This window comes from Channa argus, chromosome 21 (genome assembly GCF_033026475.1).
Source record: "Channa argus isolate prfri chromosome 21, Channa argus male v1.0, whole genome shotgun sequence".
NCBI classification, from domain to species: Eukaryota; Metazoa; Chordata; class Actinopteri; order Anabantiformes; family Channidae; genus Channa; species Channa argus.
In genome coordinates, this window is record NC_090217.1 from 8,107,843 (window position 1) to 8,133,610 (window position 25,768).

The following is a 25,768-nucleotide window of genomic DNA, read 5'->3' on the forward strand; positions in this document are numbered from 1 at the left end:
TTATGGTCATTTTAAAAAAGCTAGTCATTTCAAAATAAAACTTTACAGGATAGTCATGTAAATTTATTGACAAAAAAACTTCTTCTCATCTGTTGCATCTCTTCATAACTTACAACGCCATCTTGTGGTGTAAGATTACAATAGGTCGCAAAATCAGGTTTTTCAGGAAGAAAAAAAACTGTAAAAATCACCATACATCAGTAAAAGCGCTCATCAAATTTACCAACAAGACAATTCTGAACTCAGAGGCATGTTGTGTTTGGAGCAAGTCATAGCATAATTCACATGCACCTTTCATCAGGCTTTTATGGTAAGTCAAATACAAACAAATCCACATTTTCCCCCATTCATTCCTCAGTATCAGCTGCAACCGAAGAGTCATTTCTTAGGTTCTTGAATCTTCTGTAGCAAATACTCCATCTGAAGGTTAAGATTTGGCTGCCCTCTCTTGGTCTTTTTGCTCAACATCTGATATGTCTCCTTCTTTTTCTGTTTGTACTTCTGCAAGGCTTCTTCTCTTTGCTGCTTGTCCCTCAGGTACTCCTTGGATTAAACAAACAAAATGAATTTAAAAGAACAAGACACGTTGTCAACAGAAAATCAGACTACAAGTCAAGTACATCAAAATGTGTGACAAAAACAGAGGGGGCCTTATTTTTTCATGGAGAAACATACTGTAGGAGAAACAGCTCACCTCTTTCTTTTTTCTATGTTTCTCTTTAAGTGTCTCAAATTCCTCTTTTGTCCTCTGATAGGATGTCTTCTTCAGCATTTTTTTCCTTTTGCGGTTGCTAATTGGAAGACTAGAAGAGAATATTACAAAGAAAACATTACTACATTTCCTAATCTGCGTAATAGTTGAAAGCTAGAGTGTACAATGAATAATACCATCACACTTTAGTTTCCAACCTAACAGAAAGTCATTCAAATCAAATTAATAAATGGTCTGCACTGATAAAGCGCTTTTCGACCTTATTGGAATAAAACTTGCTTCTCATTCACCCACTTACACAATCACAAACACAATCACACACCAATGGGGCCTGCACTTACTGGAGGCAACTAACTTGGCATTGAGTCTCTTGCTCAAGGACACTTTGACATGTGACAAGAGGAGCTGGGAAGCGTACCAACAATGCCAGGATTGATGGATGACTGCTCTGTCTCCTGAGGCACAGTGGCAGCCATTTTCTGTATTAACAAATATGCAGCAGTAGAGTGCTAGAAACTAAATAAACAATAAATCAATCTTAGCCTACCTTTCCTTCTCCAAGACTGAAGTTGGGTCAGGGTCCCCAGTCACAAAATCTGTCAGCTCACATCCACCATGAACTTCTGGATCGTTGTAAGCAGTTTCAGTTTCTTGTGAGGCAGCATCATTTTCAGCTGTAGTTTCTCCCTTCTCCCGACCTTTCATTCTCAACTTAGTTCTGTTCACTCTGTTTGCCCAGGCCTCTTTTTTCAGCTTCTCTGCTTCTTCCATGTAAAGATGTCGGAGGTGTTCTGGATATTCCTCCTTGTATAACAGTTTTGACTCTGGATTTTTCTTTTTCTCCTTTCGCAGGAGTTTGTTGTACTCATGTTTGACTTTCTGCTTCCTCTTGTAGGCAAACCCTTGACCTGAGTCGTAAATAAGGATTTTGATACTGCAGTTAAAAATTTGTGTGTGATTAGTGTATCACTTACTTGCCGATTTTACTTTGTATGTTTAAAAAGAAACTCTAAAATATGTTTACAATTATCAAATTACGTCATATAAAATAGCCACGTCAATTAGATTTCTAAGTTCTCTATATTTCTCATATTAATAAGCTAACTACTGTTTTTTACAACTTTACCAGTTTACTAAAAGTTACGTTATGTAAAACGTACCTTCCTGAACACTGCCTTCGAATAATTTGTGCTCTGGGATCCATTTCTTCTTCTTTTTAACACCCTGTGCGTTATTTTGGGGTTTCTTCCAGCTACCATCTTTCCCTGTAAGCTTCTTATTCTTCATTTTCTTATCTGTTGGTGCCATTAAAATAAATTCTTAGCAGGATAAGTCCAATGTTTACAACGCTCATGCGGGATCAGGCTGCATGCCATTTCCTCATAGACGCTCGGTGATGACGATTTGGGACAGACATGATAAGTCGACTACAGAGTAGCTAGAGTCAAATAATATCTATTTTAATATTTGACTCGGTCAATTTAATACAAGGACATTCCTAAAATCGTGCAATGTGGGACAACTGTGCATACCAGTGGGTTTCCTAAAAACTGGAGGAAGAGAAACAGCAAACCAAAGAAATGCACCTATGACGTGAGATGATCGAACAGTATTTCGATTGTTAATGCCTAGACGTACACCAGTAGCGGAGACTTGCTACGTGCCTGGCTCAGGTCTGCTTTAAGGAGCTTTTAAACATGTTATCCTCTTCTAAGAGTCTTACGGAAATTCAACAGAAGATAAACGAAGTGAAGAGGTTTCTGTCTGTGACTCTGAGCATCGCTAATGCTCACACTGTGGAGTTTTACACTCACGACGTGTGGAAGCGGTTAGTGGCCGTGCCGCCGGAGGAGGTCCTGTCAGCCGTGAGCTCCTGTGGCGACCAAAAGGGGGAGCCACAACACAAAGGCAAAGGTAAACAGGTCTCAAGCCCTTTGGTTGCCAGGTTGTGAACAAATCCCCCTTCTGTGTCACATAAGGGGAAACCAAAAGTTGGTTGACTAATTGATGATACGTTGATTAAAACATTTCTTCAAAAATGCATGCAGGATTTGCTTAATTAACTCTGTATTAACGCTGTATTAACCCAATACAGCGGTTCTGTATTGGGTTGCATTAGATTGAATTCTACTTGTTGATAACACCACAAACAAAAGTTCTTTCAACCCATTGTGTTGGGGTGTCAGTAGCAAACTAATACTAAAATGTTCTTCCTTGTAATTTGGTTGATCTGTCCATTAAGTGATTTCCTTCCTTCCACCAACCTGAGTTTGTAACTCAATTGCAAATGCAACATTTTTGTACAACATTACCAATGTTTCTATGTCTTTCTCTCTAAGCAGGGCAAGCTGGCAACATATTTGGGTTTTGCAGTCATACAAATCGGCTTGTTGATACCCATGAACTTTTGCAGATGGCCAGGGCTCACTCTCTGCCTGGCCTTGGATTCTGTTTAAGTAGAGATGAGCTACTGCAGGCCTTCAGAGAGAACGTGTCTGAGTCTGGCGCTCCACTGGTGGGGACAGGTAGGAAGCTGCAGACTGTCTGAACACAGTGTTTCATGCTGAGAGTAGGAAACCAGTCAAGGATTGTCCAGGAATGTCCACCTCAAATTCCAAAAATAACTTTTGTTCTATTCCAGGAGCTGAGCTTGAACCAGATGAGTTTATGAACTCTAAGAAAGCTCATGAAGTTCAGTCAATGTCTGAGGTGGTAGCCTGCTTGGCTCGGTGCTGTCGGGTTAAACAGGTAAACTTTTAAAAAGTTAGTATAAATGCCTTAAAGACTTTGTCTAGGAGCTTTAGAACTGCAAGCAAAAGGAACATGATTTACCTTTTCATCTTTTTCACAGGTGATAGATGTGGGCTCTGGAAAGGGTTACCTGAGCTCCTTCCTGTCACTGCAGTACGGCCTTAAGGTTTATGGCATCGACTCCTCTAGCACCAACACCCACGGAGCCCAGGAAAGGAACAGGAAGCTGAAGAAGTTCTCCAGAGCGTACCAGAAACACAGCAAAGCAGTGAGGCCTCAGGAAGAGGCCACACGTTTACCTCTGGAGGATTTCAAAAATATAGAGACTGGCACTAATGGAGACGGTGATGTTCTATATGGTGATGAGGCAGGAATTGTGTCACAGGAAGAGAGGAAGGTGTTTGTCGGTTTAACAGATGTCCACCTTGCGGTGGAGCAGCATTCAGAGCCAAACCCACAAACGGAGGAGCTCTTCCTCAGTGCCCTTGCAGCAGATGTGATACAGACTACACCCCCCAGAATTCCCCCTAGTCAACTGAGTGCTGCGGAGAGGGAAAGGAGGAAGAGGGAAAACCTGGAGCGGAAAGCTCTCAATAGAAGCCAAAGTGCCAGTGCTGTGTTTTCACCCCTCACATCTTATGTTACTGCGGACACAGAGCTCAGAGAGCTTATTAATGAGCTGGAGGTGAGCAGGTCAAAAAAAAAAGCCAACAGTAAATGTTGAAAATAGATTTTTGTGTGTCAAGTGGCGGTGCAGATATGAGGCCTGTTGTATAATAGTTAAGCACGATTCCCACAGCAGCTCCTAAAGTTACAAGATTGTTACAGAGGCTGGACTGTGCATTACTGTGGCGAGCCGGAGCCAAATGTGCAGCACGTCATCATCAATAAATTTAACCATCGATCTCCACCCTCCCCCTCCCTCTCTTCTGTTCTCTGCTTTCTCTGTATGCTTTCTCCAAAACTCTAGGATGCAGTCATGGTCGGCCTGCACACATGTGGAGACTTGGCTCCCAGCACCCTGAGGATGTTTGTGGCTAAGCCGGAGCTGGCTGCAGTCTGCAGCGTAGGCTGCTGCTATCACCTGCTGTCTGAGGAGTTTGACCCTGCCGGACAGGGTAATAACACACACGCAGTGCTGGCAATGACACACTCGAGAGATATAGATCACAGCCAAGGGCAGATTAGTGTGTTTGTGTCGTTCTCTCTGTGTTTCGTAAAGCAACACACACAGCACCCCATCTGTTTTGTGAAAACATAGTGTCTGTTCTTCAACAGTGAACCATTCTGAAATAAAATCTCATCTTTCCCTATAAACACTTATATTCCATAGTAAACAAGTCAAACGTTCCACTGGGAGACTGCAGGCATTGCCAAGTTAGACTGGTGGTGATTGAGTTGAGCTTGGGAACCCACTCCAAGAGCCATTAGTGTGGATTTATGGATTTAGGATGGCGGTTTAAAGCTGCTAAAAATGTGATTTATTTTAGCCTTTTAATTAATCAATTGGGAGTGATGGAAGTCGTTCTGCAGCTAGCATGTAGTATTTCATTTTCAGTGGTTTTTAGTTGGGCTTGACTTCGGCATTGCTAGTTTTTCTATGGTTCATTCAGATGCCAAAATACAGGATAACAGATTGATATCAGCCCTATTTCATACACTTCACAGTTTATGAGGTATGAAATCATCTACACATGTCCTCGTTCTGCGACTGTAACCTGCGCAAATCTATAAGGGTCCGCGCTGCAGTTGAGACAGTATTGTGTCATCTCCTAACTGTGTGCGCTTTGAAAGAGACCATCGCAGCAGCATCACAGAGCAGAGAACTTTATCGTGCCAGCTGATTGAAAACACTCTCACACACACACGTTCTCTCCCCTGTTGGCCTTACATTACACTCTGGGATGTGGGCCAGCTCCAGTGGTGGCCTATCTCATCCTAAAAAGGAGCTGAAAGGGTTTGTTATGGAAGCTGTTTTACATGTACATTTAGGTGCAAATGTTTGCATTCCCTTATTTTGAAGTGGGGAAAAAAAATTTTTTTTTTCATCAGCTTAACTTTTAATAAACATTCAACTGCTATATAATGAAAATAATGAAAATATATATCAGTAAAGTTTATTTTACCGATATATATATATATATATATATATTTTGGGGGGGTCCTTTCTGCTTATCCCATGAGTTCAGGGACGGCATTTGGGCACCATACGGAATTACTGAGTCCAGTCTGATGCTATGTACTCCCCCCAAAACAGCTTATTATAGATGAGTACATAGAGGCGTCTAAAGTCTGGAGAGCGTTGGTGTACTGTTGCAAACAAGGGTATTAGAAATATTTGTGTTTCTGATCTGTAGTGCATGTACGTGGCCACTTCTGATGTGAACTCTGTGGTCAACAAAAGGCTAGTTTCTATAAACATGTCTGCATATGTACCGTAATCGACCTGTCAGAGTGAGGAAAGGCTTGTCCATTTCAATTTCCTCAGTGGGCCATTGTCAGCAAGCATATGCCATGCATAAGGAAAGCTAACCTCACTGCTGCATTTCCAAAGCAGGTTGCAAAAAAATAAAGAAGAAGAAGAAAAAAGTTTGCATTTTTCAAGCTTCTTTCGACTATAACCTACTGGATTCACTGCACCTTGATCTCAGTCGTTAAAAGATGCCAGGTTGCATAGTGCCTGGGGGGGAATAAATGTAGTAACGATCATAAAAAGATGGTTTATTCGCTTTGAATGGTTTTAAATGTGCTGGTATGGGTTCATTTCTTTTTTTTTATGTATTTGGACACTTACTGAGCAGTTCTGTAATTATGTACAATGTTTCTTCTGGTAACTTGAACTTTCCGTGGTAAATGATGAGTAATCATGAGTAATTCTTATCCACTCTCTAAAAGTTCATCCACATTTTTTAAAAAACCTGTGCGTGTGTGTGTTCTTCACAGAGTGTTCGCACAGTGTGTGTGGTTTCCCTCTGAGTCAGTACCTTCGCGAACAGTCCTGGTTCTGTGGCAGAAATGCCAGGATGTCGGCCTGTTTGGTGAGTTAGTATTTAATATTAGTATTTAGACTGTTATGACTCTGTAACAAGTGCCTCTTTTGAATCGATGGTCCTTCTATTTGCTGAGGGACCTGTGAATGAAATTGTTATTCATTTAGCTGATGACTGCTTTACTGTTTTTCTAAAAAAAAAAACAGGCTCTGGAGAGGGTTTCACTCAGCCAGGGGGTGAGTAATACATGCATACTCTTTTTTAATCAAAATCTTAAACTAATAGTCAACATCATGCAAGAATGGCACACACATGAAAACAACTCGGATTATTTCAATCAACAAATATGGGCGTTCACACTCACTCCAGACTGTATTATCTTCATTGTTGATCATCTACATGCAATCGAACAATCACCTCATTAGTTTCGCTGTTGTTTTAAGTCTGTGATTGACTACAGTGTACTTATTTGAAATGTAGAGCACAGAGCTCCAGGCCAAAGCTGATACATGATACCAGCAGGCATTAATATGGAATGTGTATAAATATTAATGCAATCACTGCAAGATTGATTACTGTTAGATGCTGGGGTCTGAATCCCAAAACAGGCTTGATTGCTTGCTTGTGTTGCATCTTGCTTGGAAAGTGTCAGAACTATTTATCAAGCGTTCATACACAAACTGGATGAAGAGCAAGACCAAAACCAATGTTTCATTGTACTGCAACATACTGCATTATGTTGAATAAAGTTACCTTTATCTTTTTCTATAGATTCAGATGGAGTCTCTGTTCTACCGTGCAGTCCTTCACGTTATTCTCAGAGACCACTACAGCTCTTATAAAAGGTACGGGAATTAACATCTGGAATTACTTCTGTGTGATAAATTATAAGGGGCTGACGCGTTCAGTTTTTTTTTTCTTTTGCATTGAAGCTGTGAATGTGGTGTCAGAGTGTTCACATCCAGTAGCAAGTGTCTTGTGTTGGAAGAAGTTAGAACAGGCTAACGAGTGTTAAATAAGTGTTAATGTTTTTGCTTCAGATTTATTTGGTTTACAGATGAACCAAGACGTGCAAACAACAGTCATATGCAGACCAGGTTTTGGTTGTCAAGCCCAGGCTAATGTATCACAGACTCCAGAGATGAAATGAATACTCATTAAGACAATGAAAAGTTGATAGACACAGAATTATTCGACGGCAAGTTTGAAAATCGCTTATTTTGTAAGACTTCAGCTACTTTAACAGTTCTATTAAGCTGTACTGGAAACACCAGTCCTGTTAACTCAAATATTAACTGGGGCCTCTGAGTGTTGAGGTGTAACACGTGACTCTGAAGGTAAAGGGTTAGCAGGAATATCATGAGCCAGGTGTGGTGGGGATGTCTCATAGTTATTGGGGTGGTTTTGAGTGTGTGGTGGCCATCTACAAGGTGGTGCCCTATATGTTGAATTTATTTTATCTGGTTCGAAGAAACTTGTAGAATATTTATCCCCCAAAAATTCAGGTTCATGGAATATTTTTCAAATCTATTAGGACAAAAGAGCAAAGGGAGAGTAGTTCCAGTCCACTGTTTTGGACATAGTTTGGATTTGTTTCTAAATCGTATTTTACTGGTGAAGGATGAAGCATCCACATTAGGCGAGGCCGCGTCTTTGTTCAAAAGTGAATGTCCACAGGTGAGCAAGGTTCCTAAATTGCCTCTGAAGCTCCGCCCATACAGGAAGCAGTTAGACCATGTAGAGGAATGTTGGAGTGGGAGGGGAGTTTTGGTGCTTTACTCCTGCTGCTTCTGCTTTCATGTTCATGCTTAGCAGGTAAAATGTTTACCATGTTCACCATCTTACTTTGGCATGCTAACACTTGCCATGCAGCTGTAAACAGAAAGTACAGCTGACTCCACCTTTGGGGGACTTTTGGTGTTGAAGCAATCCCTTTAATAGTCAGTGAGTTATTTCAGTCCACATAGACATTGCCAATCGTAGACCCACACTGCTTTTGCAGGGGGAAAAAAATATTTCTGGTTTCTCAAATGTGATTAGTTTGCTCCTAAACTAAGATAAGGCTTTTATTTTTAGTTTGTATGATGTATGGGTTTTGGACTGTTCAGACAAAATAAGCTATTTGAACAAGGTGTCACTATTTTTAGGGTTTTACAGACAAAAGTATGATCATAAAATATAAAACACAGATCATACATAACAATAATTCATCATGAACACCTAAAATCCCCCCTTTTTATAATGTTTGCCAATCTGACCTCAATAATAAACACATAGTAGAACCATCACCTTTCTGACAGTTTCAACCTAAAAACTGAGAAAGGTGGTCGTAATGTTAGGTTTCCTTTTCCTTTTCACACAGCTAGTGCATGAAACAAGGCAGACTAAGCTGAGCTTGTCTATGTGAGACCTGTTGGTTTTTGTCCAGATATTTGGTGGATGATGGTCATTGCTTTTCTCTGCCTAATTATCTTAAGCCAACTGTGCAGATGTCAGGTCTTCATTTAGCCCTGATCAAATGTGCTCTGTGCAGACGTGATCAAAGATTCCTAAATAACACTGAGCATTGCCTGGTCCCCGTTGCCGTGTGACCTTCAGTTTAACGACTAACATCAGATCAGGATTGAATACCCATTAGTGTCCTCTAAGCAGCAGCTATTCATCACGGTTTGGTCCTTTTCAAGTGTTTGGGTCTGGTTGCTAAGGCATGATTTACAAAAGAAGAAGCAACATTCGTGAAAAACCAGTGAATTTAGCGACTGAGAAAATATGTATGTTTGTGCATTTGTTCCACAGTGAAAAGCGAGTTGGGAACGTCTACTCCAAGGCTAAATCATTTGTGGACTACGTACGTCGAGCTCTACGCAGACTGGAACTGGATGAATCAAAGGTGAGGACCACAATATTACAGTCATGTAACAAATTCTAGTAGCAAACTGTGGAAACTGAGCACTTTGGAATAAATGCTCATTATTTTGGCCTGGTGAAAGGGGAAATGTTTGCTTCAGGATGTTTCCAGACACCAGAAGTTTGAGGGGTTTGCAATCGCATTTTGATTCGTCATATGTTGCTCACAACTTCAACTTTTTTTTAAAATCAGCTTTCTGACAGCGACATCCAGGATTACCAAGACACCTACAGGCCACGAATGGCTGAAATGCATGCCTTTAACATGGTGAGTGCTTGGCGGGATTTTCTAACTGGAAACCACTAGAAATGAGCAACATCCAGGCTTTACAGCATCTGACACCACAACAACTAGTTTCAGCCTTAATTTCTATAAAACATTTAAATTGCACATCATTAAGTGAGATCATTGTAGTGTACAAGGAAATAATAGAGGAATGATCGTAAAGAATGGGAGGAAAAGAGTTTTCCTGCTGAGGTCAATAATTGTGGTGTCAACCAACATACCAATTTTCTTTCATGACATAAAGCAGTAAAATGGATTTTGGGGACCTCCCACTAGCAGCTGAAAAGTAACCAGTCTGGAGTTTATATGTTGGGAGAAGTCTACAAAGGCCGTCTTACTGTGAAAAGCACGATTTTCATGTTTCTTCTTTCGTGACAACTCCTAGTTGAAGGTGACCCTGGCTCCCTGTATAGAAGGTCTGATTCTCCTGGATCGCCTCTGCTACCTGAAAGAACAGGTAAAATCCTTTCAGTCACGACACGCGATAAGGTGTCAGACAGCTAAGCGGTGTTGTGTTTGTGTGTGTGCATTTATCAAAATAAATATATTAAATAAAATAATGGTAATTTGTACATATCACGAAAAGAAAACTTTGTTCTTTAGTTGAACCTATTTCTCCTATTTGTAATACAAATAAGCACCAATGCTTATCTTATTGTGGAGAAGTGTCTTACGTTAGCATTAGTTTACTTCGCACACTGTGGCTTTAACCTGTTTCTTTGCTTGCCTGCAGCACTCAGTTATTCTCCTTCTCCAGCTGAGCTCTTTATTTTCTATACCATCATTGATTCTGGTTGGACATTTGCATCCTAGATAATGAAAGTGAACATGCAGAAATGTCAGCTAACATCTGGAAACCATTTTTCTTATTCAGATCATTGACAATAATATAGGTATTGGCTAAACGAAAGCCAACAAGAGGCTAATCTTTGGTCTGAGTCGCTGTGAAGAGATATGTACAAATCATTTGCTTTGAACTTCTGATTACATGTAAGATGTATGTCAGATGGGCTTCCTTAATAGAGCTGTGCAATCAAACCATATAACATTAAGAGCTTTAGTCAGCTTTGAGAGGTCTCCTGGAGGGGAGGAGCAACGTGCAAAAAAGGAGGAGGTGATGGATGGATACAAATGTGATCCATGTGATGATAAGTGTGCTGGCATTAAAGAAGGACATAAACACAAACAGACCACATTCTGAACAAGAGTCATTTGTTCAGAATCATACTGTCAAACAAATATTTGTGGTTCCTACAGGATAGATTTAGATTTTTGGTAATTCCTTAATTTTCCATAAAGTGCCATCAACAGGTGAGAATAGGAGAAATGGGTTTGGAGCCAATAACTGTAAGAATAAATCCAATTGGTTTCATCTGTAATTTAGGTTTAGTTGTAACATGTAATCTTGTTAAAGAAAGATAATAAACAATAGCAGCTGAACATCAACGTGTTAGCGTATTGATGTTAGCGTTGAGCTCGGCGCTGCACTGTGAGTACTGCCACGTTCACATGTTCAGACTGTATCTGGTTTCACTTGTTCAGAAATATGGAATAAATATGTAACACAGCAAAATAAGGACATTTAAGAATTATATTGTGCTGACAACCATATGGCTTCGTAGAGCCGGTAGCATGGCCGTTGGCTCTAGTTCTGTACTAAACATCAAGGACAAACTTGTTTTACACATGAGTCCACCTGGCATAATATTTGTACAGATGTGTCTTCTCTGGGGATTCAATAGAGAAATCTTTAACAAGAACATCACACAGCAGAAGATGCCAAGGGTTACAAAGTCAAACTGGGATGGGAATCCAATTTTTTATGTCCATGTGTTTCATATTTATGTCTTATTGTTTTGTGGGCGTGTGTTTTTGTGTACTGCAGGAGGGAGTTTGGTTCTCTGCACTGGTGCAGCTCTTCGATCCCCTGCTGTCACCAAGATGTTATGCTGTCATCGGACTAAAGACTAATGGAAACAGAATTACACACTGACAAAATTGTACATATGTATGTGCATGATTACATTACACAGAAAGATTGCACATTGTCAGCAATTATACTGATTGTATTCTGTCTTTCCTTGTTTTTAAATATATGTCTCATCTAACTGTTTAATTTATTTGTGCTGTTTCTGCTGTCACTTTGATCCTTTTGCTGTTTCTGATTAAAACTACATCTTAAATATCTCATATATTTTCACCGCTCAGTCCTTGACTTTCCATAGGACGACTCATCCAAACACATGCTCAAAACACCTGGTATAAACGTCAGCCATGTTTGATTGAATTATATCCATCCCAACCTTTTGTTTTTATGACTCTTGAGAAAACACTTGTTTTTAAGAACCACCCAGGGACCTGTAGGGTATTGTGGGATTTAGGGAGGCTTGAATCACCTCTGTCGACAGATCTGGAAACACAATTTCTAGACTTCCAAACCAGAGAAAGTAGTGAAAATGACATGGGAAGAGGTGACATCAGTCTTTTTTTTTTTTTAACTTTTTCACATTTCTTGGTAATTTAATAAATCATGCTCCTCTTACGTGTTTGAAGACAAATGTTATACTTTTGAGTGTTAGACTAAAAGGGGCCTACAAAGAAAGGGGAGGTAAATTCAGCATCTCTGGGACTAAGAAACAAAACTACTTTAAGTGAGACTGTGATTACCTGTAATTTGATTATGAAATCATAGTATTTGAATACTGTCAAAATGAATTGCAAAAAGTCTGATTATACTAAAGGTCATGGATACTGAATAGATAGGTATTTAGCTAAAACTTTGGGGTAAGTGGTGAAAAAAATAGCCGATCAACGTCGTTTAGACAATATAATATGATATACTCTTTTACAACATTAATAGTTAAATAATATACAATCAGAAATTGATGCAAATGAACACGTGGAATGTGACAGGTGGTGGTACTTGTACTGATCTCTTTTATGACGAACATTAAATTTGTCATGTATATGTCCCTCCACAGAGTGGGCAATGCAGTATTTGAATGATTTCATTAAAGCTCTGTTGGCACACCCACCTCATAAAACTATAGAAACTGTCTGGAACAGACCAGTCAGCATAAAACAAAGGGAATTTGATATGTTTGCCACTGTGCTGCAACCCACTTCACACCCTTCAATCACATATTTCATGTATTATTTGTCCCTGTAGCTGCTGTGTCCTCCACATCTGGATGTTACCACGATGAAACTGTCCAGAATTTTATTTTTATCACATAAAGACAGATATTGAAGGTCTCTGCTGCATCTGGGCCACGTTTGAAATCCGCACCATGTTTTGCAGTGGCCAAACCAGAATGGCACAAAAACAAGTGAGCAAGATGGGAATGAAGATTGTTTTGGGAAATGTTTTTGTGTTTTGTTGTGGCGGTGTGAGTCATGTCCTCTTGACCAGTCTCATCCTTGATGTTTGCACGCACATTTGCTCACATATACATATATAGCACAAACACGCACTCTTGCCCCTTTTCATGTGCCCACAGACAAGAAAAGAAAAATAGCATGATGACATGACATGTTCTGCTTCCAATAAACAAACCTGCTGTAAACAAATGAGCAAACAATATCCAAAGAATGCAGTAATAAAGATAAAAAAACAACAACAATTTCCTGACTTTACACTTAACAGAAGACAGGAAAAAGGTTGCAGGATGTGATGAAGGGTGGGAGAACTTGTTTGCATGCGCAATCATAGCAATTCAACCTTTGACACCTTTTCATTGCATCTTAGGAAGGATGAGAATTTTAAGTGGGGGGGGCGGCACCACTGTTTCCCACGGTGGTGTTTGGATATTATACAAGTTCCTGTTACCCTGTATGTAAAACATCATCTCACATCATCCAATTCACAAACAGGAAGTGAGCAACATTTGCACTTTGTAGACAATTTAGCTTCATCTACTAATCTTTAAGTAGTTATTCTTTTCTGGTGAATGTTTTGTTGTGGGAAACTCTTAATGAAGGAACCAAAAATAATCAAAGAGTATAAGTGGCAGATTTTTATCAAGCATCAACAAAGACTGGAAACGAGGAAGAGGAGCGGGATGATGGTGCAGGCTAGTTTGAATGAAATTATTTGTTAAATGTGAGATCTCTGTAGTAATTCACCTTTTCCTTTACCTGCACTGGTGCTCCATTTCTCTGCCAGATGTCCTGTTCGTGAGAAAGAAAGGATTCAGCTGGACGTTGCTCCGGGGCCACGCTGCTTGTTTCAGATTAAAAATCATTGTCATAACCCTAAATGCCTGCAGATCCATTCTCCAAAGAGGCACATGGATAAAAAAAAAGCACCTGTCAGAGATCTATCTGTGAGATGCGTGGAAAGGACTTTAAGCCTCAAAGAGTGTCACAGTGAAGAAAGACTTCAAAATGAAATGCTGTTACTAATGTGAATCAAAGTCATTACATCTGAAAAACAAGCCTTGTCCCTTTGATTCAAAATTTCCATTAATCTCGCCCATTTTTGTGTAATGTTATCCAGATTAATATCGAATTAGATCAATCTAAACCATCTGCCAAGTCACTGAAAACAGCCAGAGTAAACTAGCAACAATGTTTTGTGTGGCTTGTTGAAAGCCACACAATTCCAACCTCTGATGTATTTGGAGAAATAGAGGTGATTTATTTACCCTTATATTAATTCATTAAAGCACTAATGAACCCTGCTGAAAAACATGAACAATCTGATAACCTGTACAACATATTGTAAAACACAATTCCTGTAATAGTATGTACGGCATGTTGGGACCAACGGCAATGTTTAATGGAAGTGACAGGGGAAACTGAAGTGGAACTCCACTCTGATTAGGAATTTATATAACATTGTTCTTGTTGAGTACAACAAACTACTTACTAACATCTACTGTCATAACTTTGCTGATAGAAGAAAATGCTTTGAGTCATATAAATCGGATTTATTTAGCATTGCTGGTTCTGACTCAGGAAACATCTAGATATGTCTTATTTAGCATCACTCCAAAATATGTGGAATTACATGATGATAGCACATGGTTATTCTGCATTATGGTGAACGCATCTGACCAATTCAATTCGTATGTTATATGGTGTCTTTTATTTTATTTACTTTTCCAAAACAAAATCCACTCACCTTGATTTTACAGGACATCATTAATGTAAAATAACAAACACCCATTAACTTATCTTTCCACACTCAGCATCAAACTCAAACAATCGTCAATCTCAATTCTGTTTCCTGACAGTTCTATTTGTGCTTTTCCTGAGCCAAAAAAGGAGGTGACACCCAAAACCCTGGGTGGAATCGGTTTGGCTCTTGATTGGAGCTCGTTGAGCTTCATTGTGTATATTAATACGATCAGCCGGTGCCCAGGCCAGGTCCTTCCAGCTGTGATTGTCTGTTTCCTGTGTGATGTTTATCTGCTGGGGTGAAGAAGCAGTGGTTCCGGAGTAAATGGCACAGGGGAATTACTATAAGTCACTTTGCATGGCTCATAAAGGAGAGGAAATAACAGAATCAGTGGAAATAGAGCTTTTGCGCTTGTTGCTCAGAAGTGCATTTTGTTTGCTGGACTTGGTATGTGACTTTTAGAGGCCTGAAGAGCTGATTGCATTCATGACTTCAATTAAAAAAGCTTAAAACTAAAAGAAATACTATGAAATACATAGTACCCTCTATAGTAGTATATATAGGGACTGGAAATCACTAACTCACTCAGGTGAATGCAAACAGATGCCACATTGCTGCATGCCCGTGGAAAACCAAATACATCTGCAAGCAATGTGGTGGCCACTGTGCAGCACACTGCTAGTATATTGTCATATTAATACCAGTCCTGCATCCATACAGAACTATGGAGACTCACAATAATGTTCTTCTTGTTGGAGATGTTTTAATACATTGACTCAGGTTAGTTGTAAGCTTAACAGTCGTGAGTTGTTTGCTTATTCAGGCCTAAGCAATAGGCCTTTACAACATTAAATGTGTGAGAATATGTTAAAATAAACAACATAATATAAAAATAAATTATTGTTGAATCAATTTAACTGATTTTTACATTAAGTTCATGCTGTTTCATGCTGAGTGCTTGGGTGCATGTAGTCCACGGGGTTGGAAATGTCTGAAAAAAAAAAAAAAACTATTTGAATGTTTTTAATGCCCTAAGATTAATAACACTTAAGGCAAGAATCGTGACCCAGGCTTTCATAATTCATGCATTGGAGGGCACTTTATCTTCTTCGCTCAGTCGAGCAGATGAAGACGATGCAATGTCTAGAATGCATCAGGTGCCCATTATATGATGATGTCCCTGGTACAACGCAAACACAAGTCAGAAAACTGAGTGTGTCGTGTGTAAGAGATAAGGACTGAGCTACAGACGTCTGGTGAGCTCGCTTTGACAATATACAGACTTTTTTCATTTTCTAATTTGTAGTCTTTGCTGAATCAAGTGGGGCAGTTTACCAGGTTTCTCTCCCAAACACCTGTCAACAAACTTTGATGCCACAAACTGGTGGAGTTCCTCTTTAAATCTGCAGAATATGTACAACTATTACTTGCTTAAGAATGCAGACTGACACGGGCCTTTGGTTAAGGGCAACTTAAGTATGCGGACTTGTCAAAGAGCAAAACAAAATGTGGTTTTAATAACTGCCAGTTCATAAAAAAGAGAGAAACCAAATAGGGAATGAAAGAAGGAAAATACATTATTTAGACTCGAATTCTGAAGCAGAGACATGCATGTCTAATGATTCCCCAGCTTCCAGTTTAAATGGGACACCAAAAAAGGGGATTTTATTTAGGAATGCTGCCTGTTTACATGTAAAAAAAAAAATGCACTGGGTTCATTACGCTACTCCACAGGTAATCAGTCGGAGAGAGTAAACACTTTTTTCCTAATGTGTTTGTTTTGCCCTGGGCCTGTTTATGCTCTCTACAGGAATATTTGTTCCTACTTTTCTTCAGCTAAATCCTTTAATCACTTGTGCTGCTGCTGCAAGACAGAGCACCTCTTGTCCCCATGGGGCAGAGTGTAGGGCACAGTGTTCACCTTATTACAGAGTTTATGCTGCGACTGTGGGGCAGTTTAGGTGATTGTTGTGACCGGATTTGCTTTACAACTGGAAGGATTTAGCAAAACTTACAGCAAGACGACCATATTACGAGGTCATCTCGGAGATACATTGTCAAAAGGACTGGGTCCCTTCTGACAGCCAAACCCACCCTCACATTTGTTATCTCTAGACACTGATGAAAGCTGAAGGAAACAGATCAAAAAACACAGCAGCCTTCCGTCCTAAACAGTCCAAAGGGTTTCAAGAGGTCAAGGACAGGCCTCGTTCAGAATCAAAGGCACTGTTACAAATGACTCTCTAACCTCAGCTCGTAATGCTTCGTCACTGTCTCACCCATCAGCGGCCAATGTCCTTACACTACACATCCTTTTCCATCTGTTTTTGCTTCTCCGCTGCGGTGCACTGGCTTTATCCTTTTGGAGGCCCAACTGCGAGACAGGCGTTGGTCCAGCTGGTAGTCAGCAGGATCGGGCTGAGTGTTTCCAACTGACGCCCATATGTATGCTCGCCATAGGGTGAGGTACAGCAGTTCATCAATCACGCCTACTCTCTCAGTTTACTGTTCCTGTGGGGACGAGTTGGTGCTGTTGGCTGTTGGCTGTGTAGCGAATAAATCAATGGTTTTAATTTGTGGTTGGAATTAGATAATGCGGTGCAGCAGCACAGGACGTCTCAGCATCAAATATGAACTGAATATCAAACACAAGCTTCTTACTTGGTCATAACCTGAGTAATGATCCTTGTACCGTTAAACCATATCAGATCAAAACTTAAAATAAAGTCAGCAAAAGCATTGAGATGATGCAAACTAGGCCATGGTTTAAATGTTATAACTGTGATATACATCATCATCAGTAAGTCATCATGTTTTGCCAGAACTACAATGCAGTCAATTTAATTTTAGACAAGAAAAAAACGTTTTATCAATGCTCATTTCATTTTATGTCCGCTAGCATATATATTTTCACACTAAATAACAAATTAATTGTTTCTGTTCTCCAAATCTCCAGCTTAGAAGGTGAAGCTATTTTTTATGTCATTTGAATGTGTGCAAAATAAAATAAATAATGTTGCCATGGTACTTTGGATATAATCATGCACCTGACTTCCTGTGTAGGATAGATTACTGAGAATTGCAAGCAGAAAAGCTGTATTTGCCACTTATGCCTTTTCTTTTTCCTCCAGTGCAGTGGCCAGTGCGCATGCTCAGCCTGCTTGAAAACCACATGCGTCTCCCAGCTCTGCTCTCTCCGGTGCCAAGGCGGCGAGAGATGCGCACCGCGACGCCGCAGCACAGAAATGCGCCCAGCTCGGTGTCGAACCCGGCGATAGCTCCGCATCCCGACGCCCCACACCCGCGTCTCATTACAATGGGTTAGAGGGAACATGGCCAACTTTGACACACTTTGCATGTCCTGCGAAATGCCCTGCGATGTCTGGAGAGCGGTGGTGCCGAGCGGCTGAATTGAAAGCACAACAACACAGAGACGTAACAGCGAGGAGGGGACTTGATTCCAGTCATTTTCGATCCCACTTTGGTTTTGAGAGATGATCACGGAGCTGGTGTGCACCGCCGTGGCTGTGGGTCTCTATCTGAACACGCTGGACGCAGATTTCTGCTACGATGACAGGTACGTTTCGCGCAGCACCAACACCACCATCCTCTCCTCCGCTTGACATGTCATCTCGTTACCTCCGCGCGGAAGCGGAGGGGTTGACGATTCGTTGCGCCCGGACGCTTTGCATGTGCTTTTTTTTCCGGAACTGGTAATAAATCACTGCTTGTTAGTAGGCTGCGGTCAAAGGCACAAAGACAGGGGATGGAGAGTGTGGCAAGCTGTGAAATTGGAGTGGTATTTCTAAAACATGCCTCCATCAAACTCTTGCCCCCGCTTTTTACTACTCACTGAGTTTATTTTGGTGAATTGCAGTTAAAGCTGCAGTTTGCGACTCAGTCCAGCGCCAACCCTGTCGAGCTCTTTCTCTCCCTGCTTTGCTTCCCACTTTACTCTTCACAACTGCTCTGCACAGCCCTTCAGGGAACCATGGTGAACAAACTAAAAGAAGTAAGAATGCTGATAAACTTATTAATCCAGCAGAAATCTTTGCTGTCTTCTGATTGGTCAGTAGGACGAGCCTCACTAAGAATAATTTTGGGAGCAAATATCGCTGCACTTTCAGGATGGCCACAGCGGATCATTGTCCACATGTTGATTTGGTACCTGACGCAACCCTCCCCAATTTCTACTGGGCTTGGACCGGCACTGCACAGCTGGAGATGGTAATGGTCTGTCGGGGGTTCAGTGTCTTGCCCAGAGACACTTTGACATATAGCCTGGACCAGGGATCTGTTGGCGCATATTTGTTTAAAAAAGGGAAAAACGTTGCTCACTAACTTTAAAGTCAGTTCTCCAATGTACATAGTAAAACACTCACTTTATAAAATCAATATTTAAAACATGGCTAAGAATATTAATCCATTACCACAGAAATTCTGAGGGCAGCCTTGGTCCTGTTACCTGCTGTGCACATGAAAACCCTCAGATGCTACAGCATTGATGAAGCACGCCTGTCTGTTGCAATAACCTATACCGGGGGGGGGCAAACAGCTGAATAAACATGTCTGTCAGGTTGTGGAGAGTCATTCAGAGACAACATCATGGAAAAGGTTAGTTTATATCTACAGAAGAGGTGGACAAAAGTGATAAAAGTGATAATAATATTATTCAGTAGGATTCAAAGCTTGTTGACCAGTGTTTCTCAACCTTGAGGTCAGGACCCTCCAAAAGCGGAGTGATCACAAATCAACTTAATCACTACTGGGGACTTAACATGTGATGACGAACCACAGATCCCTCCACATCACACACGTGTTGTGTTTCACTCACAAAAAAAACAAGACTAGGCTTTTGCTTTTTTTATTTTTTCATTGTTGAGTGTGTCTTCCATGCATGTGCTTGCGAGAACTATCACCCTTTATGCACATATTTAGTCTTTGCAGCACATACGGCTCATGGGCATGAGGGGTTTTCACTCTGTTAAAACTGATTATTCTCCCCTTATCAACTATTAAATCATAGGGTTGAAAAAACTCACTGAATTTAAGGTATGTGGTAAATTTTTCTGTGGATTAAAAGAATGAACAGACAGTGAACCGGTCGCCTCCCTTTCGTCCGCAGCTCGGTCTGGTAAGTATCTCCAGACACCCTCTTAAAGGTCAAAGATCCCTCCACTTTACTTTTCAGCACCGGCGTTGATTTTTCTGTGTGTGTGTGTGTGTGTGTGTGTGTGTGTGGAACTGAAGGACAAGAAGCAGTTGAGAAGCAGTTTGGTTACAGTTACATCACAGTATCCCTGTGAAGCACCCGGCAGTTGTTCATCCATCAGCCCCATTTGTACGTGTGATTGTGACACAGTGAGCTTGTCAGAAAACCCTCCCTTGACAGATTAGCCGCAGTGCTGTCCTGCACGCTTCAGCCCGCGTTCGCACTTCATCTGCTCCGTGTAAGTTCAGTGTCCGCGGAAGCTGTGTATCTATCAGTGTCACTACGTGGTAATTTACCCTCTGGGGGGACAGACACTGGCGTTTTGGTTCAGTGCTCTCAGATTGGAGGAGGCTGAACACCAGTCAAAGGTCTGAGCTTCCCCTGGTTGTTCATCAAACGCCATCCTTTCTCGGGGTCAAGAACGGTGTGCTCCCTGTCTCGTCCCTTTGGGGGTTAGAGGTGAGTTATGAGCAGAAGGTGAAGGCAAGAGGAAGATTAAGCCGATAGAAGTTGCACTAATCATCCTGCTCTCTGGATTGGTCTAAAAAGATTGTTTTAGTGTTCATTTTTTTAAAAATCAGTATTTGTTCTCCAATGACGAAGACAATTAGAAACTGACGTGGGGAAACAAAAACTGCAGCTCCATACAGTTACATTCACATTAAGAAGAATTAAAATAAAGTTTAAAAAAAATCTAAACTTCAACAAAATCTCTAGGAAATCCGTAGAAAAGTGGAGACCAAATTACACTGACTGTGTTTTTTTAAACAATGACATTTCCAAACGTCCTTGTTTTATTGGATGGCTGGACTGCAGAGCGCACACATGAACGCACCGCCAACTGTGCTGGTCTGGACCTTGCTACTGTTTGCAAGTTATCAGCACAGCTGTAGGGGCTCGGTGAACATGTCCTAGGAGAAGAACATGAACATTACAACGCTACAGAGGGACACAGTGTTTGTGTAGCAATGTCAAGAGAGAAGAAAATGATCAGAAACAAAACCACAAACCTGAAGACAAACATGAACGTGCAAAATTGGAACAGAGTAAATGTAATGTTAAGATGCTAAATAACCATTAAAAAAAATCTTAAGCCATTTTAAGCCAAAGCATTTTAGCATAGGGTTGTAAGTATCGCTTCTATAACAAATCTGTAGTCCAGGCAGCTGTCCTGAGAGTAAGACACCGCTTTAGCAGCAGCTTGTGCTTTGCATATATTAAATCCATTTAAGTCACAGTGCTAAATGTTGAAAAAAGGCAAAACGTGGTGACAACACTTGCCCGAATTCTAAAGGTATTTATCAAAACCACAGACTTTTCCAGAGCTTTGAATTCAAAAATATTCCTGTTTGTTTCTTGGGCATGACTGTCCACCACATAAAGAAAGACGGTCACAGGAAATTATGTCATTAACATGTCATTAACATGATCATTGTGTCCACTATGTAATTTCCTCTCATCCTCATCACACATTTTTTTCTTTTCTGTACTAATTTTCCATGAACCTGGATAGTTAGAACTAGAACTCTAAAGTTTAAAATACATGATGGGCACAATTTGGGGCTAACACAGTTTAACTGCCACATGCATTCAATAGTCAGGAATGAATGAGTCCAAGTCTATTTGCAACTTCTACTGCTTATCACATTGCACAGAATATTATCTATATGATTATTTTTGGATTCGAATAAAGTATTTTAGGCACTTCATAAACTTGTGTTCAATTCAAACAGTTTACGGATTCATTCAGATGGAATAGCCAACATTTTTTTCATAACAGTGCAGGGCTAATTAAAAGTAAAAACCAGAAACTGTCAAAGTAAAAAATTAAAGAATTAGATTTTTTTCTGAATATATTCACAGGGTGTATTGTCAAAAATGTAGGATAGTTAGGACAATTATTGACTCATATTTCAGGATGATGACAGATTTCTTTGGATTTGCTAATGTTGCAAATCATCTTTTGTGTCTGGATGTATTGCTTAAAATAACATCCGAGCAGACACCATCTGTGCAAAGCTTCATTCTTAATCATTCAACCTGTCATCATATGGCTGAGTTTCTTTAAAATGTTTCTTTTATCCTAAAATACTCGGGATAAAGTCTTACACAAGAGCATTTTGCTGATAAAAGTGCTCAGTGGTGGTCTTGAATCAAATTAAATCTCACAAGCAGTTTTGTCCACTAAGTTGTCAGTGGCTGTGACTAGAGCGAAATGTTTATGCTTTATTTAAATGAGATGTGGAAAAAGTGAACTAAAAGTTAAAATGAGGTTGACTAAATGAGTAAAAGTAACATCATCTTTTTATCTCCCTGCGTTTGACCTTTGGTCGTTCTTTAATGAAATTCCTGTTAGATGTCACGCATTTCTTCACATCCTTAATGAGATGGAGAAGAAGATTACTCCTCTCTGTCCATGTGCTCCAACTTGCTGAGATGTTCTGGCTTTCTTCTGCTTTTTCAATCATGTCAAGTGTTTTTCCTGGGCACTGTTCAGAACCTGGCCAAGCTCTTTTTTGGCCAATGCTAATCCCAATGAAAAAGCCCCTGCGTGTGAAATGACTAAGTTTTACAGGAGCCGGGAGAGGACTTGAGCCAGGCCGTTTTTCATTTGGGGGGGAATCAAGATGTGATCTGCTGGTTTACAGGCTTTTCTTGGGTTTAGCCAAAGGCAAATAAAAAAAACCCATATTTAAATCAACCTCCTCACAGTGCTGATATATTTATATCGGTACAGGCTGATAGATTGTTTTGGTGCTGTAGTCCCAGATTGGAAATATATTTATCGCAACCTCTGAACTCTCCTTTGAATATCAATCAGTGAGGCTTTTGACAGGTTAATAAATGAGGCTCTGCATGTTGCAGACATTTCAGTTACATTGGTTTTTCACAGCACATTTTGACAAACTGACCTAATAACAGATGTCTTTATTAGAAAGACTGTGCTGACATGTAGTAGACACCAAAAATAAAGCAACTACAAGACAATAAGAAGACAACATCACAAAATGATGTGCCTCCAAAGTGGTTTTCAGCTTCCAAAGTGTATCCCAAAACATCTGTGACCCCAATCACGTCACTGTCCTTCTGTCTAACTCAGAAACGCATTAGGGTCCCTCGGGGGAATGATGTGAAAACATCCTCCCGCTATGTTTCACAAGAGCAAAGCAATTTAATCTTTGGGTGAGGGGCTTGGGCTTGGAGGAGTTTGTTGAGGTTTGGATCTCTCTGAGTGGCACATTCCCTTTGTGAGCACCATGGAATTCAGTTTGTTAATTTATATCCTCATTGTGAAAACTGTAAAAATGTTTATCCCAGAAAAGGGTTTAAACGATTTTCTGCGCCACACAAATGACACAGAGGTGACACAGAGGAGTACCACAGTGAAGGCAGAGCATCGCAGCCTGTGGGTTGCAACATCTGTTACTTCTCTAGCTCGGTTTCTGGGGTTAGCCGATAAATGCATCAGCATGGCGTTGTTTTTAAGAAGTGCCCTTTCATCATAGTTCATAATGTATTTCTTTGAATTTAAGCTCTAATGAATGGCCTCTGTGTCAATAGGGCACAACGTTGTTCTACCCCCCGGAACAGTAACCACGAAAAAAAAGATGTCTGAAAGAAACAATCACAGATATTCAATCTAAAACAAACCTACTTGTTTGCTATTTTTCTTATCCTTTATGCAACCTCCAGTTTTACCGCATATAAATCTACAAAATGTAGCAAGTCAGTCTGGCAGGAATCTTCATGAGCTTGCATCAATAGCTGCTGCGACAGGAGAAGCAGTAAATTCAGCCTGGTTAAGGCCGGTCATGGCATTTTGATTGGTTTTATGACCTGCAACTTTTCTGTTTCGCTTTAGTCTCACAGCTGTCATCAGTGCTTTTGTCTAAAAAGCTCAGATAAACCCGTGCTACCTACCATCCAGCTGCAGACAGTGTTAGCGGGCAACATAATAGTGAGCATAGTGGGTCACTGGGCAGCTGACGAGACTAAAACAGGGCTAGAAGGCCTCTGCATCTTTGAACCTGCAGTTAGAATAAAAATGCATCGTGTAACTACATCAATCCAAACAAACAGGCCTGATCAGAATTATTTTTCAGTCTGGGGTAGTTTCAAACTTTTAATCCTATTAGGATGATTTTAACCATGTAAACACTTGATCTGGCCATTTCCATATCCTTCCTGTGTATTTTTGCCACACAATCAGTAACACGATCAGTTTTTTTTTTTTATATAGAATTTTTTATTCCTACAGATTCAAGCTCCTCTCTCATTTTATTTAAAAATTGCAGTAGCGTCATGTGCTTCTGAGATTTCTGCTGATGAGAAAAACCAGCAAAAAGCAAATATTGTTCCCGATGGCACAGAGCGGGTCTCCTCCCGTTAAACGAACCCCCAAAGCTTCATCTGTTAATTTTCCAGCACAGTAAAGTGGAACCACTTTTTACACAAAAAAGGTTACATTCCGATTGATTTCAACATTCACGTTTATTATTAATAAGAAAGAAATGAACCAACAGAAAAGCAAAAAGCTTCTGCGTCGTCAACAAATAAAATCTGAGGCTTATTAAAAAAGGTTTACATGCGTTAAGCATATAAACTCTACCTTTTAACTAAATACATCGACGCTTGTTTCAACAAAAGAAGCGATGCCATCTGAATCATCTCTGTGCTTGATAACAGCTCATAGTTGTTATCTCTTGTTGGTGATGACACTCCCAAGGCTCACTGTGATAGATTTCATCCCACTCTAGTAAATGTGCCAGGAATCTCTTTGCCTCTAGTGGAGTAATTATCTAAAACATGTGCCCTAGTTGAGTTAGGGCTGTTTAAATAACACTATGTGCTTGGAGGGGATAAATATTAGAGAAAGAAGTAGGCTAATATAACAAGTGAGCTAAACGTCGCTAAGATGTGTGTGCGGCTAGTAATACGGTTCAATTAAAAAAAATAACTTGTCTGTCAGAAGGAATTTCTTACTGTTAGCGTTTTAGAAAGGAGTAACATTGCCTGAAGAGAAGCAGAGCCTTCTAATGAAAATTGTGCTGAGGATAAATGGAAAAAAAGTGTTTAGGAATGGTAATTTGAGATGGTTTTGAGGCATGAGGCTTTTAACCAAATTTGTGTACATAAAAGATTTGGTGATCTCAAGGAGAAACAGTCAAACCTCATGACGTGTGGTTCGGCGCTAGAAGAAGAAGACGTCTCTGGTGATGCGTCGCCATCTTTTGCACATTCTCAGTGTGTTGAAGCGCAAACATGTTTTTTTACTCAACGGCCATAAAAAACCAACATTGCTATTGATGTCTTGTTTTTGCAGTTTGCAGCCTCCTCGGATTTAGTGGTGAGGGCGTGGGCCGTCATTTAAACAATAGGAAGGCGGAAGCTTAGAGTCTCATCTTGATTTCTAGCAGATTTAATTCATGTAAGCACTTAGCGGTCAACTCTGCAGATGTTGTGGCTTGAAACTGCTTTAAAGCCACAAATGACGGCCTAAAGAACCCAATATGTTGAATGGGGTGAATTAGAAGTTCTTTACAGTGGTGTCCGATTAAATGTTTAGGGAAAGAAATGTTAAAGCCCGTCCTCTTGTGCTGGGATGTGCTCCAGCTTTCAATCCTTAAACGGGCAGGAAAAACAGTACTCTGGCAACCAGGGACTGCTGCATGGCTTGTTCTTAATGAAGACAGGGTAGCGAGGTATCAGAATCATCTTATGAAACGTATTGTTAGCAAATCTCCATGTACAGTTCTAAGATCTGCCAACTTGAACTGCTATCTATAAA

General features: G+C 40.3%; 3 protein-coding genes across 5 annotated transcripts in view; 2 read left to right on the forward strand and 1 right to left on the reverse strand.

Annotated features, from left to right (window-relative positions):
- Positions 1 to 41: 41 nt before the first annotated feature.
- Positions 42 to 2,356, reverse strand: ccdc59 (coiled-coil domain containing 59). The gene is made up of 4 exons (XM_067490502.1): positions 1,873 to 2,356; positions 1,260 to 1,620; positions 695 to 803; positions 42 to 543 (listed from the first exon to the last, which is right to left on the reverse strand). Exons 1-4 carry the CDS (start codon positions 2,018 to 2,020, stop codon positions 379 to 381), a joined length of 783 nt encoding a protein of 260 aa, XP_067346603.1. The 5' UTR covers positions 2,021 to 2,356; the 3' UTR covers positions 42 to 378.
- Positions 2,353 to 11,994, forward strand: mettl25 (methyltransferase like 25). 3 transcript variants are annotated; one of them, XM_067490485.1, is made up of 12 exons: positions 2,353 to 2,626; positions 3,052 to 3,237; positions 3,354 to 3,460; positions 3,564 to 4,148; positions 4,434 to 4,581; positions 6,407 to 6,501; positions 6,660 to 6,689; positions 7,225 to 7,298; positions 9,250 to 9,343; positions 9,554 to 9,628; positions 10,032 to 10,103; positions 11,532 to 11,994. In XM_067490485.1, exons 1-12 carry the CDS (start codon positions 2,410 to 2,412, stop codon positions 11,637 to 11,639), a joined length of 1,791 nt encoding a protein of 596 aa, XP_067346586.1. In that variant the 5' UTR covers positions 2,353 to 2,409; the 3' UTR covers positions 11,640 to 11,994. The 3 variants fall into 3 exon arrangements, with proteins under 3 accessions (XP_067346586.1, XP_067346588.1, XP_067346589.1); XM_067490487.1 differs by having other exon boundaries at positions 3,055 to 3,237; positions 11,532 to 11,991; XM_067490488.1 differs by having other exon boundaries at positions 2,541 to 2,626; positions 3,126 to 3,237; positions 11,532 to 11,991.
- Positions 11,995 to 17,940: 5,946 nt separating this feature from the next.
- The window catches only part of tmtc2a (transmembrane O-mannosyltransferase targeting cadherins 2a), a 51,872-nt gene continuing 44,044 nt past the window's right edge, over positions 17,941 to 25,768 (forward strand). Inside the window, exon 1 of the mRNA XM_067490738.1 lies at positions 17,941 to 18,345. Within this exon, the coding sequence (XP_067346839.1) occupies positions 18,263 to 18,345 (83 nt within the window). The 5' untranslated portion in view covers positions 17,941 to 18,262. The remainder of the gene's footprint in view (positions 18,346 to 25,768) is intronic.

Coding starts and splice junctions, on each gene's coding strand:
- ccdc59 (XM_067490502.1), bottom strand. CDS start 2,020: ATGGCACCAACAGATAAGAAAATGAAGAATAAGAAGCTTACAGGGAAA. Junction 804..1,259: donor TCAGTCTTGGAGAAGGAAAG/GTAGGCTAAGAT, acceptor ATTCTCTTCTAG/TCTTCCAATTAGCAACCGCA. Junction 544..694: donor AACATAGAAAAAAGAAAGAG/GTGAGCTGTTTC, acceptor GTTTAATCCAAG/GAGTACCTGAGGGACAAGCA.
- mettl25 (XM_067490485.1), top strand. CDS start 2,410: ATGTTATCCTCTTCTAAGAGTCTTACGGAAATTCAACAGAAGATAAAC. Junction 4,582..6,406: donor GTTTGACCCTGCCGGACAGG/GTAATAACACAC, acceptor TGTTCTTCACAG/AGTGTTCGCACAGTGTGTGT. Junction 9,344..9,553: donor TGGAACTGGATGAATCAAAG/GTGAGGACCACA, acceptor TTTTAAAATCAG/CTTTCTGACAGCGACATCCA.